General features: G+C 40.2%; 1 protein-coding gene across 1 annotated transcript; it reads left to right on the top strand.

Moving 5' to 3' along the window:
- The first annotated feature begins 9,858 nt into the window (after positions 1-9,858).
- Positions 9,859-13,123, top strand: LOC104897300 (uncharacterized). Its single transcript, XM_048637494.1, has 6 exons — positions 9,859-9,915; positions 10,616-11,626; positions 11,710-11,960; positions 12,048-12,183; positions 12,292-12,347; positions 12,769-13,123. The coding sequence occupies exons 1-6, from the start codon at positions 9,859-9,861 to the stop codon at positions 13,121-13,123; spliced, it is 1,866 nt and encodes a 621-aa protein (XP_048493451.1).
- The last annotated feature ends 1,855 nt before the right edge of the window (positions 13,124-14,978 follow it).

Here is a 14,978-nt window from a genome sequence, read left to right as displayed (position 1 = left end):
CAAAACCGCTTTATGATTATCTTGCTAACGATGTGCTTCCAGCAAATAAGGCAGAGGCGCGCAGAATTCGATTTAAAGCATCACGATACATGCTTATTCAAGGAGTACTGTTCAAAAAATCCGTCGCAGGCCCCTACCTGCGTTGCTTAGAAAAGGATCAATGGGGGCAAGTCTTAAAAGACATGTATGAAGGAACTTGTGGAAATCATTCGGGAGGACGTATCTTGTCCAATAGAGCGTTACGCATGGGATACTATTGGCCCACAATGAAGAAAAATGCAATAAGGTATGTTGCCAAGTGCGATAGTTGCCAACGACACGCAGGTATGACGCATAAACCTTGTGAGATTTTGCATCCTACTTTAACACCTTGGCCTTCTATGAAATGGGGCATGGACATAATTGGCAAATTACCTCCAGCCCCAGGTCAGAAGGTCTTTATGTTCGCACTAATTGATTACTTTTTTAAGTGGATAGAAGCAGGTTCTTTTCAACAGGTACGTGACAAAGAAGTGATTTCTTTTATATATACTAACATTATTTGCAGGTTTGGTGTTCCGTCTGGAATAATATGCGACAATGGATCGCAATTTATCAGCAACAAGACAAGACTTTTTTGTGACGAATGGAGCATAACGTTGTTGACATCAATGCAAAGATATCCGCAAGCCAACGGACAGGCTGAGTCCAGTAACAAGACGATCATTGACACTTTAAAGAAACGACTTACAGCCAAAAAGGGTAAATGGGTGGAGGCGTTGCCTTCCATCTTATGGGCTAATCGCACGACACCAGGCACTGCGACAGAATAAACACCGTTCTCACTAGTATATGGTTGTGAGGCTGTCTTGCCTTCTGAAGTGAACGTCCCGACTGCGAGATCTAGCCTAGCGACTGAGCAGTAGAACTGTGACGAGCTCATAAGCGACTTGGATACCATTGAAGAGCTGCGAGACGCAGCATTGGTACGCATGGCGGCTTAGCAACAAGTAGTCGCAAGGAGCTTCAACAAAAACGTCCAAGCCAAGTCCTTTGTGGAAGGTGATTGGGTCCTAAGAAAAGTATTTCAAAACACACTAGTAAGCTAGGGTCTAAATGGGAAGGACCATACCAAATTAGTAAGGTAATAGGCAATGGAGCCTACCAATTGGTCCGACGCGATGGAAGCTCTGTGCCACATAGCTGGAACGCTACACATCTCAAACAATACTTCTTCTAGATAAGTGATGTACTTTGCTTTCCCATCATTGTGTAACAAGTAGATGATACCATTATTATGACTGCATCGCTAGCTGTTAGCGACCGTAGTGTTCTCTCATTGTGTGTTGTTGACTTTCAGGGAAGTCACTCCCGTCTGTCCTAATAACGCTGCGATGATCTTTACAATGCGACAAGTAAACTCACATCTTACTATATAATAAAACAAGAGGGGCACTGCCATTTCAAAGCCATAACTGATTGCGACATTCCACCTATTTTTCTGGCAATCGCACGTAAGTATTTATATATTTCCTATGTGTATTCTAAGTTACTAAGTCCAAATGTTACGTCTGAACGACCAATGAAGGCTTACTAAGCGCCTGGCTATTCTTGTGAAACGACGGAATAACGACTGAGACACATGCATATCGCACAAAGTGAAAACATAAGATTAAATTCGCTAAAGAACAAAAGCACAATTGTCAAAGTTATGGCCACCCCCATGGGCGACCCAAAAAGTGCAAACGTTAGAAGTTATGGTCACCCCCGTAGGTGACCCAAAAAGTGCAAGACAAAGAGTCACTCCCTTGAGTGACCTAAAACAAAGTTTGATTGAAGTTTAATGAAAAAGGACATAATATAGAATGATTAAATAACTAAGCGTCAGAGGCCTTGCTAGCTTCTTTCTCCGGTGACGCGACAGCTGGCGAAGCAATGGCTGGAACCTCCTTTTCGGTCTCTGGGTCAGGCGGCACGTCCGACGCAATAAATCCGGTGCAAGACGGAGCATTCTCGTCCACCTTTGATGAAGAATCCGCCGTCGCAGCTAAGTCTTCTTCGTCCATCAGTTCCTTCATCGACCCCATGTACTGAAGGTACAGGTTAATATCCTTCTGTGGCGTCCACGACGCCGTTTTCTTCATCAAGAACTGGTACATTAGCTTAGCCCTGACCCTGGTCGTCACTTCAGCCTCGAGAAAGTCCAGTTCATTCTTCTGTGCGTCAACGCTCGCTTGGAGAGCCCCGATCTCCCGACGCGAGGATTCTTTTAACTTAGTCGCCTTCTTCCTAATCTCCTCTAGCTCTTCTCCATTTTTCTTTAGAGTTGCCTCCATGTCCTCCACCGTCTTCTTGTAAGACTCCATTTCAGTCTCTTTGGACTTCGCGTCCGACTCAGCCTTCTCCATCCTTTGCTTCATGGTCAGATGACCCTTCAGCAGGGATCAGATCTCCCTCTTCGCCATAAGGAGATGTTGAGAGGACTGCACAAAGAAGAGAGAGTGTGTGTCATTTGGCAGTTATACGTTATTCTCATAATAGTATAGCGTCTTAAAGTGAGTTGAGTATCTATACCTGGAATAGGAGCTCTAATCCATCCGACATCATACGGGGAAGAGCGTGTTCCTTAATCCTTTCCACAGCACTAGAAAAAAGGAACCTATCAGCGTCAGACCATATGGACCTCTCCAATGACATAGAGTCGTTGGGAACGGTCACAGTGTACGAAGGCCCACTTTTGTCTGGAGGGGCCAGAAAGTCGGTTTTTGCACGTCTTAGACGCGACACCTTGCTCGTCGTCCAAGTGGACGACGATAGTTGTGTCCTTCTTTGTCGACGACGTCGACAGGGACACAGTGTCAGCAGAGGATTCCCTCTTGCGTTTGCGCAGCATTTCAGCCAGTGCTTGGCTGTCCAGACTCCCCCTAGGGCGCGATTGTGATGAACCTGTCCAATAACGTTTAGTCAGTAAAGTGAATTTTTCTGGTAAAAGTTGTACCCTAAGACAGAAAGAATAAATAAACTTAACAGATGTCATAGATGAACAACTGTCTTAAGAAGCGAATAAAATTCTTCTGAACTGTCTGTCTTCTTCTAGTACTTTTAAAAATTTGTCGCAAAGACTCTATGACTCGTCGTGATGCGACAGTAATTTAGGGTTAAGACCTGCAGTGGAAACGATGTAAGAGTAGCGTTAACGACGCGACACGAATATAAAAAGACTGAAAATAAACACACCTTCAGTGTTCCAGCCGCTAATCAGGGACTTCCCTTCCCCTAGCGATGACCTCTTCATAAATACAAATCTGTTCTTCCAACCTCTGTCGTTCTACTGAACTCCCCCAACCAGAGGTTCTAACCTTGCCTTTGCGTGTAGGGATATTCTATTCTTGGCTTTGACCCTAATTTCGTAATACAGCAGTAGGTCGTGAAGAAAGAAGGCTTCTTCCCATGACGCCGTCACTCTATCGATGACGCTCAGAATCCGCCAGACTTGGGGCATAATCTGCCCAGGGCTGATCTGGTAAATCTGCATCAGGTCTCTTGCTAGGGGGGTGAAGGGAAGTTTCAGGCCTATTTTGAAAGAGTATTCATAGAGCACCACCCAGTTGGCAGGGCATGTCTCTGGTGGTTCGTCAGACCCGGCATTTCTAATAACAGTATTGTCGGGCAAATTCCCTAAATCTAAAAACCTTATCATGTCTTCCTCTAACATCGTTGACAGTTCGTCCTCATTTTCATTCCTCTGTTCTACGACTTTTTCTTTACCTCTCGATTTGTCTTGCTTTTTTACGAACGTTCTAATGCTACGTCTACTAGGTGCCATAAGTGCAATTAAGGAGGAGGAGAACACAGTGCGAATTAAAGGAATTGACGAACGGAAAGTATAAAATTACCTGGTTTTAGTGATCGTTTTTCCGGCGGAGAAAATGATGAGAATTATGGAAACTATCTTGCTTAAGGAGAGAGAAAGATTTGGTGAATTAAAATCCTTAACCGCCCACGATATTTAAGCCTTCAAAAACAATCATGAGTTTAGGCCAACGGTTAGAATTAAAACGGCTATTTAAATAAATAAACTACCTTTTCGTTTTTGAGACCTTTGGGTTGCCTAATGTAAACCGCTCCAAGTGGATTTTCCTTAGCTTCCTTGTGTTTTTCCATAAGATATTTTCTGTATTTGTCATATGAGATTTTCTCTATGCTTTTTTACTAAAGTGTTTTTTTTACATTGAAGATATTCCGCTTGGTTTATTGATTTTTTAAAAACAATTGTCTCATGGTTTACTGTATTACCCCGATTCAACAATTGGGGGCAAATTGTTGTGGCTGACTTTTTGCAGGACGACATTGACTTGATGACAAGATGACATGATGACGTGATGACACGACAACCGTGACATAAAGACGTGCTGGAAAGGTACGAGGATAAACCTAGTTGAAGTACAGTAACGGATTTGCTGAAGAAGGAAGGAGCTTAATAAGGCATTAATTCATCCGTGAAAGCCGTTGGAGAGAATAAATTGTGCAAAGGAGCAAAAAGGATTGTGACGTTGAAGCGTAAGGAGGAAGATCTCCTATGATCAAGGGACCGTTATTAATGTAATAATGATAGAATTTATTAGGGTATTCGTTGAAAAAATCCAAGGAAAGAAAAAGGCATACAAAAGAAAAAGAAGGATCATTAGGAGAGGACTATGGAACATTTTTTGTACTAAGCGAAAAGAAAAACATACTCTGTAACGATTGTCACTAGACTATAGCGACAGTCAACCATAGTAGATTGGTGGATCTCCATCCACCCATGGTTTTTACTCACCTTCATTGGGGTTTTTCGCTTCACCATCTTTGTGTGTTCATCCGCTTTGATCCCCATTGCATTCATTCTTTGCATTCTTAGCATTGTCGTATACAAAATCTGGTTGAAATCGTCCCGAACTTTAATTTTGTCGTAGTAGACAAATTTTAGCATAAACAATTATCTCCCATATGATAACATATCGGCTTATTTAGAATTTTGCAGCGAAAATAAATAAATAATTCGAAAACTTAATAACTTAGTCAACCATAAGTCAACTCCAAAACCAAACCAAAAGTCAAACCGCCTTAAAGTCAATCAAACCATAACGAAATAAAAAAAACTATAAAAGTATTAAATAACTAAACACAAGCTCTCCAACGAAACCCGAACCCATGATGCATCATCTTCAGACCTGGATTGGTCGATGCTTTATTGATCCTGAGAGACTGCTTACCAAATGGGTCATCACAGGATCAACAAGGCACATCCATGATCAACATACACAGAAGCACGTAATTAACAAATTAAGATGAGTACTACATAATAATAAATATAAAATTTGCCAAAAAAAAAAAAAAAAGACAAACTGACTTTACTGAATTTGACTCCACAACCAATAAGTTAATTATAATTAGATTGAATATGCAATTGATACAGTTGTCCAAACCAAACCAGTCTTCAACTTAGAAGATGAAGTATGGGTGTGACTTCGTACTCCCACGACCAACAACATCGAGATACTAATGAAATAAAATAGGACATGGTGATCAATCTGGTCCCAAGAAAAGTCATGGTTACCAACATGTACTCCAACTCATACTAGTCCAACAATTCAGACGTGCAAAAGTTGAAAAGAGCTCAACAAGTAACACAACTAACATAAACATCATGGATACATAAAACTTCCATTTTTATCTTAGGATTAGATAAGGAGCTCAACAATTCAAATAATCCAAGAATAATTCCATTACTTAGTGTAATAGCCAACGAATATTTATTTGCTGATCTAAGTCAACAATCCACCAACTTTTTCATAGGTGAATAACCAACTTACCAAATAAGGCACATGGTTCTCATAAAACAAATATAATAAAATAATTCAAAGGAAACAAAATGATACAATTCATGATCCAATAACAATATAATTATTAATCCCTCATGTGAATTAATAAAATAAAGTTTCCAATATGCTTGCATCAATCATCTATATATACAAACATAATATAACCAACATAAGCAACATGCTTCACACAACGGCATAAAACATGTAATTTCACTTGAATGTAAACCATATATGAATTATAAATAGATCCTATATATACATGATACTACATCAATCCTAATATTAGGACATGATATTAGTCTACTATCACATAGGTATGTATGTACATACCTTGTGTAACACCCCGACAATTCTCTCTTTTTCAAAATACTTTTTTCAATATAAAACTTAGACAATTATCAAGACATTATCTCCCGTGTGATAACGTATCGGCTTATTGAGAATTTGGCAATAGAAAACATAATAAATGAACTTTAGAAGTTAAAACTTAGTCAGCCCAAAGTCAACTCAAAAATCAAACCAACAAAAGCCAAAGTCAAATTCACAAGTCAAAGTCAAATTGAAAAGTCAAAGTCAACTACAATAGTCAAAGTCTACTACGAAAAGTAAAAGTCAAAGTATGATAAAATAATCTATACAAGCTCTCCAATCCCGAACCCATGATGCATCATCTTCAAACATGTACATGGACGATGCAATATTGATCTCTAGAGATTTGCTCACCGAAATGGGTCATCACAAGATGAATAAAGCATAGCCATGATCAATACACACAAAAAGCACGTAATCAGCAAAGCAGAGTACTACATAGAAAATAAATAAACAATCCTAATATGAAACTAACAAATGATAAGAACATAATAACCTTGCAGACAACTTTTACTAAAGTAAACTTCACAGTCAATAGTTTAATTACTTTAGATGGAATAGCCAATGGAACAAGTTATCTAACCAAAACCAGCCTTACATTTAGAAGACGGGATACTAGCACGACTCCGTATTCCTATGACCTACGATATCGATGAACCTTTAAAATAAAAATAGGACACGGTGATTAATTCGATCCCAAGATAAGCCATGGGCTACCACCATTATGTACTCCGACTAATACGTGTCCAACACTTCAGACGTGCATAAGTCTAAAACTATTACTATTCAAGTTTCACTTTACATGAGTAATAATTTATTACTTGTTATGACTCACAAGTATAACAAACATCATAATCACCAAACAACTATAAGCTTCCATTTTTATCTTAGGATTAGATAAGGTGACCAATGAACAAATTAATAACTCACACTTAATTCCAACTTTAATCCATAACCTTACTTTATTTGTTGAACCAAGTTAACAACAAATCAACCTTTCATAGGTATAATATTCACTTACCAAATAAGGTCACCGGTCCTTATAAAGTAATTAGATAATCAAAAGGGAGCAACATGATTCAATCATGATCCAAACCAATATATATTAATCCCTCATATGAATTAATAAAATAAAGTTCCCAAATCTCATGTGCTTGCATCAATCTTTCACACAAACATAATATAAATGTCATAACCAACATGTTTCACATAATTGCATAAACCATGAAAATCCAGCTTTAATAGAAATCACATATGAACTAAAAATAGTTCCCTATACATAATACTACATAATTCTCCTTCTTAAAATCATGATACTAATCCAATCATCACATAGATATGTACGTATCTTGTATAGACAAATTGAGATGCCACTTCACAACCTCAAAAGTCGCGTATAGAGAATTCTCTGCCTAAAATAACCAATATAAATCCACAATCAATCCCTTATAAATTTACAGCAATAATAAAATACTTTAAACCCTTTGATGTGTCCAAGTTATCCGCCAATCTTAGGTGAATTTCATTTCATTTTTGGTGTCGGTTTGAGCTTAGTATCGAGATTTAGGAGAGTTTTGATGTTAGGAGGTGTTGTCGGAGGATGTTATTTTTTGAGGAGTTTAGGGAACGGTTTGCATGGTGGCATAGTTAAGGGTCGATCTTGGCCCTCCGATCACTTTTTGTGGCCTGGGTTTCTTATCCTTGGTTCCTTTATGGCGCATTTTCCAAGGCTTCCGAGCATTGTTCGAGATCTTCCGAGTCTCGAGGTTCGTGGTTCAAGCTTCTTGGTTTGCTCATCATCTGAGGATCATATTCACTATGGTTTTCCAGCTTCATGGCTTAATCCAAAGCCAAGTTTTTCCCCTTTTCCCTTCTTTGTTGTATGGTTTGGTGGAAAAGAGGCAGGAACCAGATCGCGACCCGCGATCAGTATCGCGAGTCGTGACCCCTGTGTCAGCCACCTACTTTATTTTCTTTTCCTCCCTTGGAGGGTTATTATGTTATGTTAGCTTTGGTTTTTTGTTCTAGCTACGAGAAGAGGGTTTAGAGAACATTACTTCCTAGGGTTTCTTCTTCTCTTCTTTCGTAGATTTGTAATGGATTCTATGGCTTTGCTAGCTTAAACATCTATCTTGAATTCGGTTGTTGAAGCTCTAACCTATTTGTGAGAAGTTCTTATCCTCTACTTTCTCTATGGTCATTGTGATGTTTCTTGTATTTACTTTCATGGTGCTTGCATAATCTTTGCTAGGAACTTTACTAGTATTGTTGTGTGATTTATCTAATGCTAGTTCTAGGTGCATAATCGGACTGTTGTGTTCCTAGTTCCATGTAGCATATATACTAGGTGCTTGATTAAATGCTGAACATTAATCTTTTGCACTTAGAGAAGCATTGCTTATTACTTAAATGTTATTGCTTTGATAACATTAGTAATCCTATCGTGTTCCTCGACCTTAATGCTACTTTGGTTTGGACTTAAGTGCGATTCATTTGAGTAAAGTCATAGTAAGAGCGATTCAGACCACGCGGATTGTGTGTTTAGCCACGGTCTAGGAGGATAGAGGTCTAGACTTCTCGATAGGTGACCATAGGTAGTGTTGGGGTTTAACGTTTCGTGATCACAAACTAGGTTAGAGTGGATGCTAATCGAGTCCAAGCTCTTTTTATATTGTAATCTCTTCAAGTTTTAATACTGTGCGTAGTTTAGCTTACTTGCATTCTTCCAAATCCCCCCAATTCGGTTGCTTTGGCCTTAGTACATACTAGGGTTCTTAATTCACTAATTTCCGATCAAGTTCCTTTGCTCCTGTGGATACGATCCCTACTTCCACTATACTTGCTTAGTGTGCATGAGATTAGGTTAATTATAATTTGTTAGGAGTACACGGCATACGCCTACCAAATTTTGACGTCGTTGCCGGGGACCTGCATGTTTCTTGTTTGTAATTAGTGAAATTTTATTCTTTAGGTTGTATTGCTTTGCAGTTTATGGTTAATACCCGTGCTACTAACCAACACCCCTTGTAGTACAATCGAGATTTGAAATTAACTCTTTTCAGGTTGAGAAGAGAATGACGTGAAAACTTCAAGGAGCTATCTTTTGCTATCAAAATAGAAGAAAAGATGCCTTCGAGGGTCGATCCACGTACATTGAAGGAGCTCACAACTCCTAACCTTACTCAACAACCCCTATGCATTACATTCCCACAAGAAGATGAAGGGGAGACTTTTGAGCTGAAATCGGGGTTAATACGTTTGCTTCTAACATTTTATGGGTTAAATGGTGAGGATCCGAATAAGCATCTTTCGGAGTTCCATGTGGTGTGTAACAGCATGAAACTAAGTGAAGTGTCGGAAGAGAAGGTGAAACTCAAAGCCTTCCCATTCTCATTAAAAGGTGTGGCAGATGATTAGTTGTATTACCTTCCACCGGGTAGCATTTCCACATGGGCTGATTTGAAAAAGGCTTTTCTCGAGCAATATTTTCCGACTTCAATATCTTCGTTGGTGAAGAAGGAGATAAGCAACATCGAGCAAAAGAGTGATGAGATCTTTTATTAGTAGTGGGCCAGATTCAGGTCGTTGTGTTCTAGTTATCCTTATCATGGCTACGCAGAAGAAGACTTAGGGCTCTATTTCTACAATGGGCTTTTGTGGTGAATATGCACTTATGGTGAATGCAGCTAGTGAAGGTTCAATTGTAAGTAAAATCCCACAACCTGCTAAAGATTTGATAAACGAGTTGGCTGAGTGCTCGAGATAATTCACTAGAAGATCAGGATCTCGTCGTGTGGCTGCCGAGAGTTCTGGAACCTTTAAGATAGAGGATCAAATGCAAGCTTTGACATCTATAGTGTGGGAATTCATGACAAGGGAGAAGAATACTCACCATGTCAAAGCTTGTGGCATTTGGTCTTCGAACCATTCCACATATTTTTGTCCTCATTTGCAGGAGGAAGCGAGTGAAGAGGTGAAGGTGGGGGGATTTTAGGGCCAAGGTTTTCAGAAGCAGTGTGACTCGTATTCGAGCACATATAACCCCGGGTGCGAGATCACCCCAATCTGAGATATGGGAATGCCCCAGGAAACCAGCAGCCCCCGCAACAGTATAACCGCCCTCCACCTCCTCTACCGAGACACCAGGAGCAAGGAGCTCCACATTTTAGGCTGTAACGCGAAGTACAGGGACCGAGTACCAGCATGTCAACTGAAGAAATGATTAATGCTTTAACTAAAAATGTGACTAACATGCATGGAAATATGGTCAGTTTCAGGAGGAGACCTGATCGAGCATCAAGAATTTGGAGCAACAAATGAATCAGGTCTCTAGAGCAGTGAGCCGGTTATAGGCTTGAGATTCTAGAAAGCTACCGTCTCAAACGGAACTTATCCCGAGGCAGAATGCATGTGTAATTACTTTGAGGAGAGGAAAAGAGATAAAAGGAAGAGATAAAGAGGTCGAGGAAAAGATTGTTGTTTATGAGCCGGCGACTGAGGCTGAGCCAGAGCTAGAACCTGAGCCATCTACATCTCGTGAGAAGCCCAATAAATCACCACCTCCACCACTTTACGAGCCAGCTCCTCCTTTCTCAGAAGCACTACAAGACACTCAGAAAAAGGAGTGTGATCGTGACATTTACGAGACTTTACGTAAATGTGAGGTAAATATTCCCCTTTTGGTTGCTTTGAAGCAAAATCCAAGGTATGCCAAATTTCTTAAGGAAATGTGTACTACAAAAAGGAATCGAAGATTAAGGGGAACTCAAAAGGTAAAGGTTAGCGAGCATGGCTCTGTCATGTTTCAAAAGGCACTTCCTCCGAACTGCAGTGATCCAGGCATGCTCGCTATCCCTTGCGTGATTGGGAACACCACGTTTCCTAGGGCTATGCTGGATTTAGGGGATGCGATTAATGTCATACCATATTCTTTATTTGAATCCCTAAAACTAGGTACCCTGCATGAAACTAGTGTTGTCATTCAGTTAGCCGATCGTTCTAACGCTTACCCAAAAGGAAGAGTAGAGGATGTGTTGGTTAAGGTTAATAAGTTAATCTTTTTTGCTGATTTTTATGTTTTTGACATGGAGCCTGACAAGCACGCCACTCATATTTTGTTAGGAAGGTCATTTTTGAAAACTGCTAGAATAAAAGTTGACGTGCATAGCGGTTGTCTTACTATGGAATTTGATGGAAGTCTTGTAGAGTTTAACATCTATGACTCCATGAAATTCCAAAGTGATGACCACTCTTGTTACTCCATAGATGTCATCGATTCATACTCGCGGGATGTTTTTGAGATAGGTGGTGAAGATTCTTTGCAGGGAGCTCTTGAACATAGCTTGGAAGGAAGTGATGTTCAATATGTTTTAAATGCTAACTTGCAAGAAACAGTCCAGGCCTTGGAGGAACATGTGACTCATCCACTCGTTCCCTCCTTTATGGGGCCTATGTCTTTGACTGTCCTTCTGGGAAGCTTTTACCGTCTATTTTGCAGGCACCCATAGTTGAGCTAAAATCATTGCCTGAGCATTTGAAATATGCATTTCTTGGAAACGGAGATACACTGCCAGTGATTATATCAAGTAAGCTCTCCGAGGAACAGGAAAGAAAACTTATCGAGGTGCTAAAAGAGCATAAGGAGGCGATTAGGTGGACTATAGCAGATATCATGGGAATTAGCCCAACCACTTGCATGCAACGAATTTTGCTGGAGGATGATGCAAAGCCCGTGCGACAACCTCAAAGGTAGTTGAACTCACCGATGATGGAGGTGGTGAAAGCCGAGCATCTGAAACTTCTCAAAACTGGTATGATTTTTCCAATTTCTGATAGCAAATGGGTTATTCCGACCCAAGTTGTTCCAAAGAAATCTAGAGTCACTGTTATGGAGAACCAACATGGTGTTTTAGTGCCCACCCGTGTCCAAAACGGGTGGCTAGTCTGCATTGACTACCGTAGGCTTAACGCGGTAACTAGGAAGGATCATTTTCCATTGCCTTTCATTAGCCAGATGCTCGAAAGATTAGCTAGTCATGCTTAATATTCCTTCCTAGATGGATATTCTGGATATTTTCAGGTGGCTATAGTGCCTGAAGATCAGGAGAAAACAACCTTCACGTGTCCCTTTAGCACGTTTGCTTACTAGAGGATGTCATTTGGGCTATGCAATGCCCCTGTGACTTTTCAGAGGTGTATGGTAAGTATCTTTTCAAAATATATGGAGAGATTTGTAGAAGTTTTCATGGACAATTTTACCGTGCATGGAAACTCCTTTTAAAATTGCTTCGAGCACTTGACTATGGTTTTGAAACGATTTATTGCAATTAACCTTGTGCTAAATTCTGAAAAGTGTCATTTCATGGTTGAGCAGGGGATTGTGTTAGGCCATGTGGTCTCTATGAAGGGTATAGAAGTGGATAAGGCAAAAATTGATACTATTCAGTCCTTACCTTACCCGACTTGATGTGCGAGAAATCTATTCTTTTCTTCACCATGCAGGTTTTTACCGCAGGTTTATAAATTATTTCTCGAAGATTTCATCTCCTCTTTGCAGGTTTTTGCAGAAAGATGTAGATTTCGTGATGGACGAAGCGTGTAAGAAGGCATTTGAGGATTTAAAAGGGAAGCTAGTTTCATCTCCTATCATTCAACCTCCAGATTGGTCTCTTCCATTTGAGATTATGTATGATGCAAGCGACTATGTCGTAGGTGCGGTGCTAGGACAAAGAGTTGGAAGGGTGCTACATGCCATCTATTATGCTTCTATGACACTGAATGAGGCACAGCGTAACTACTCCACAACAGAGAAGGAGTCGTTAGTTGTGGTGTTTTCACTAGAGAAATTCCGATCCTACTTTCTTGGGACAAAAGTAATTGTTTTCACTGACCATGTACCCTCCGCCATTTAATGGCGAAGAAAGAAGCCAAACCTAGGATGATTCGGTGGATTCTCTTATTAAGCAAGTTTGATTTGAAAGTGCGAGACAAAAAGGGAACTGAGAACTTAGTCATAGACCATTTGAGCCGATTAGTATCCTCTTATGATCTTAAACCAAGTTCGGAAAAGCCATGGCAAGAGCCTATTCGGGAGGAGTTCCCGGACGAGCAATTGATGGCCCTAGGATGCTTGCACCCATGGTATGCAGGTATAGTCAATTTTCTTGTTTATCACTGTTTTCCTCCTCATTTTTCCAAGGCACAGAAGAATAAGCTCAAGAGCGATGTCAAGCACTATGTATGGGACGAGCCTTATCTCTGGAAGCATTATGCAAATCAAATAGTTAGGAGATGTATTCCTAATGAAGAGGTACCTTTTGTCATTCCCACGCATGTGGAGGTCATTTTGGAGCAAAAAGGACGACACGAAAGGTATAGGAGTGTGGTTTTTATTGGCAGAGTCTTCATAGGGATGCATTTCATTTCTGTAAATCTTGTGATAATTGTCAAAGGATCGGGAACATTTCCCAAAGGAATGAAATGCCTCAAAGTGCGGTTTTGTATTGTGAAATCTTTGATGTGTGGGACATTGACTTTATAGGACCTTTCCCGACCTCTTTTGGCTTTATGTATATTCTTTTAGCAGTGAATTATGTATCAAAATGGGTGGAGGCTAAGGTCACTCGTACTAACGATGCTAATGTGGTTGTAGATATTGTGAAATCTCACATATTTTGCAGGTTTGGTATCCCAAGGGTATTGATTAGTGACAAGGAAACTCGTTTTTGCAATCGAATCATAGTTGTGTTGCTGAAAAAGTATCATGTGACTCACAAGACCTCCATGGCCTACCATCCACAAACAAATGGCCAAGCGGAGGTGTCCAATCGGGAGAACAAATCAATCTTAGAGAAAATGGTGAATCCGAGTAGGAAGGAGTGGAGCTTGCGATTGGAGGATGCACTATGGGAATATAGGACGGCTTATAAAACCCACATTGGTATATCACCATACCGATTGGTGTTTGGAAAGTCGTGTCATCTTTCAGTGGAGCTTGAGCACAAAGCATATTAGGTCGTTAAGAACTTCAACATGGCCTTGGGTAAAGCGGGATTGCATCGAAAGCTAGAGTTGCAAGAATTGGAAAAGATAAGGAACGAGGCTTACAAAAACGCAGCAATTTACAAATCAAAGACTAAGGCATGGCATGAAAAGCTAATTATAAGGAAAGAGTGCAACGTGGGCCAAAAGGTCCTCTTGTTTCAGTCCTCGCCTACGTCTTTTTCCAGGAAAACTGCATTTTAGGTGGATCGGGCCATTCATTGTCGTGAAATTCCACATAGAGTCGTGGAAATCCAAAGTGAAGCTACCTCAAAGATTTTGAAGGTAAATGGGCAGCGGCTTAAGTCGTACTTTGAAGGATTCAAGTAGGTTGGGGCCGAGGATGTTCCTCTCGGTGACCTAGACTATGGTTAGACCTTATGGTTGCAAGTCGTGTCGACGACGGTAAATAAACGAGCTTGTTGTATATAGTGTATAAAGTTAGTTTTCTTTTAGTTTTTGGAGGATATTATGCTTGTGGTTGTCTGTTTTGCAGGGAATAGAAGAAAATTTCGTGCCTTGTGAAGTTTTTGTGTGTGAAAATGTTGATAAGCGAGTATCAAAAACCGAGAGTTCGTTCGCATTAGAAATCAAAGCAAAATAAGCACAAGAAATGCGAGCAAAAGCATGAAAGAAAAATGAGAGTAATATGTGGACAAGAGTGAAGAGGGAGCTTAGATGAAATACAGCATAGGAAAGGCTTGAGGGATGATGTTAAGAAAGAAG

The sequence above is a fragment of the Beta vulgaris genome, chromosome 6, assembly GCF_026745355.1.
Source record: "Beta vulgaris subsp. vulgaris cultivar EL10 chromosome 6, EL10.2, whole genome shotgun sequence".
NCBI classification, from domain to species: Eukaryota; Viridiplantae; Streptophyta; class Magnoliopsida; order Caryophyllales; family Amaranthaceae; genus Beta; species Beta vulgaris.
The sequence above is the reverse complement of the archived record's forward strand: the minus strand, read 5'-3'. Positions and strand labels throughout refer to the sequence as shown.

Coding starts and splice junctions, on each gene's coding strand:
- LOC104897300 (XM_048637494.1), top strand. CDS start 9,859: ATGGGCTTTTGTGGTGAATATGCACTTATGGTGAATGCAGCTAGTGAA. Junction 9,916..10,615: donor CAGCTAGTGAAGGTTCAATT/GTAAGTAAAATC, acceptor ATCCCGAGGCAG/AATGCATGTGTAATTACTTT. Junction 12,184..12,291: donor ACTACCGTAGGCTTAACGCG/GTAACTAGGAAG, acceptor GGATATTTTCAG/GTGGCTATAGTGCCTGAAGA.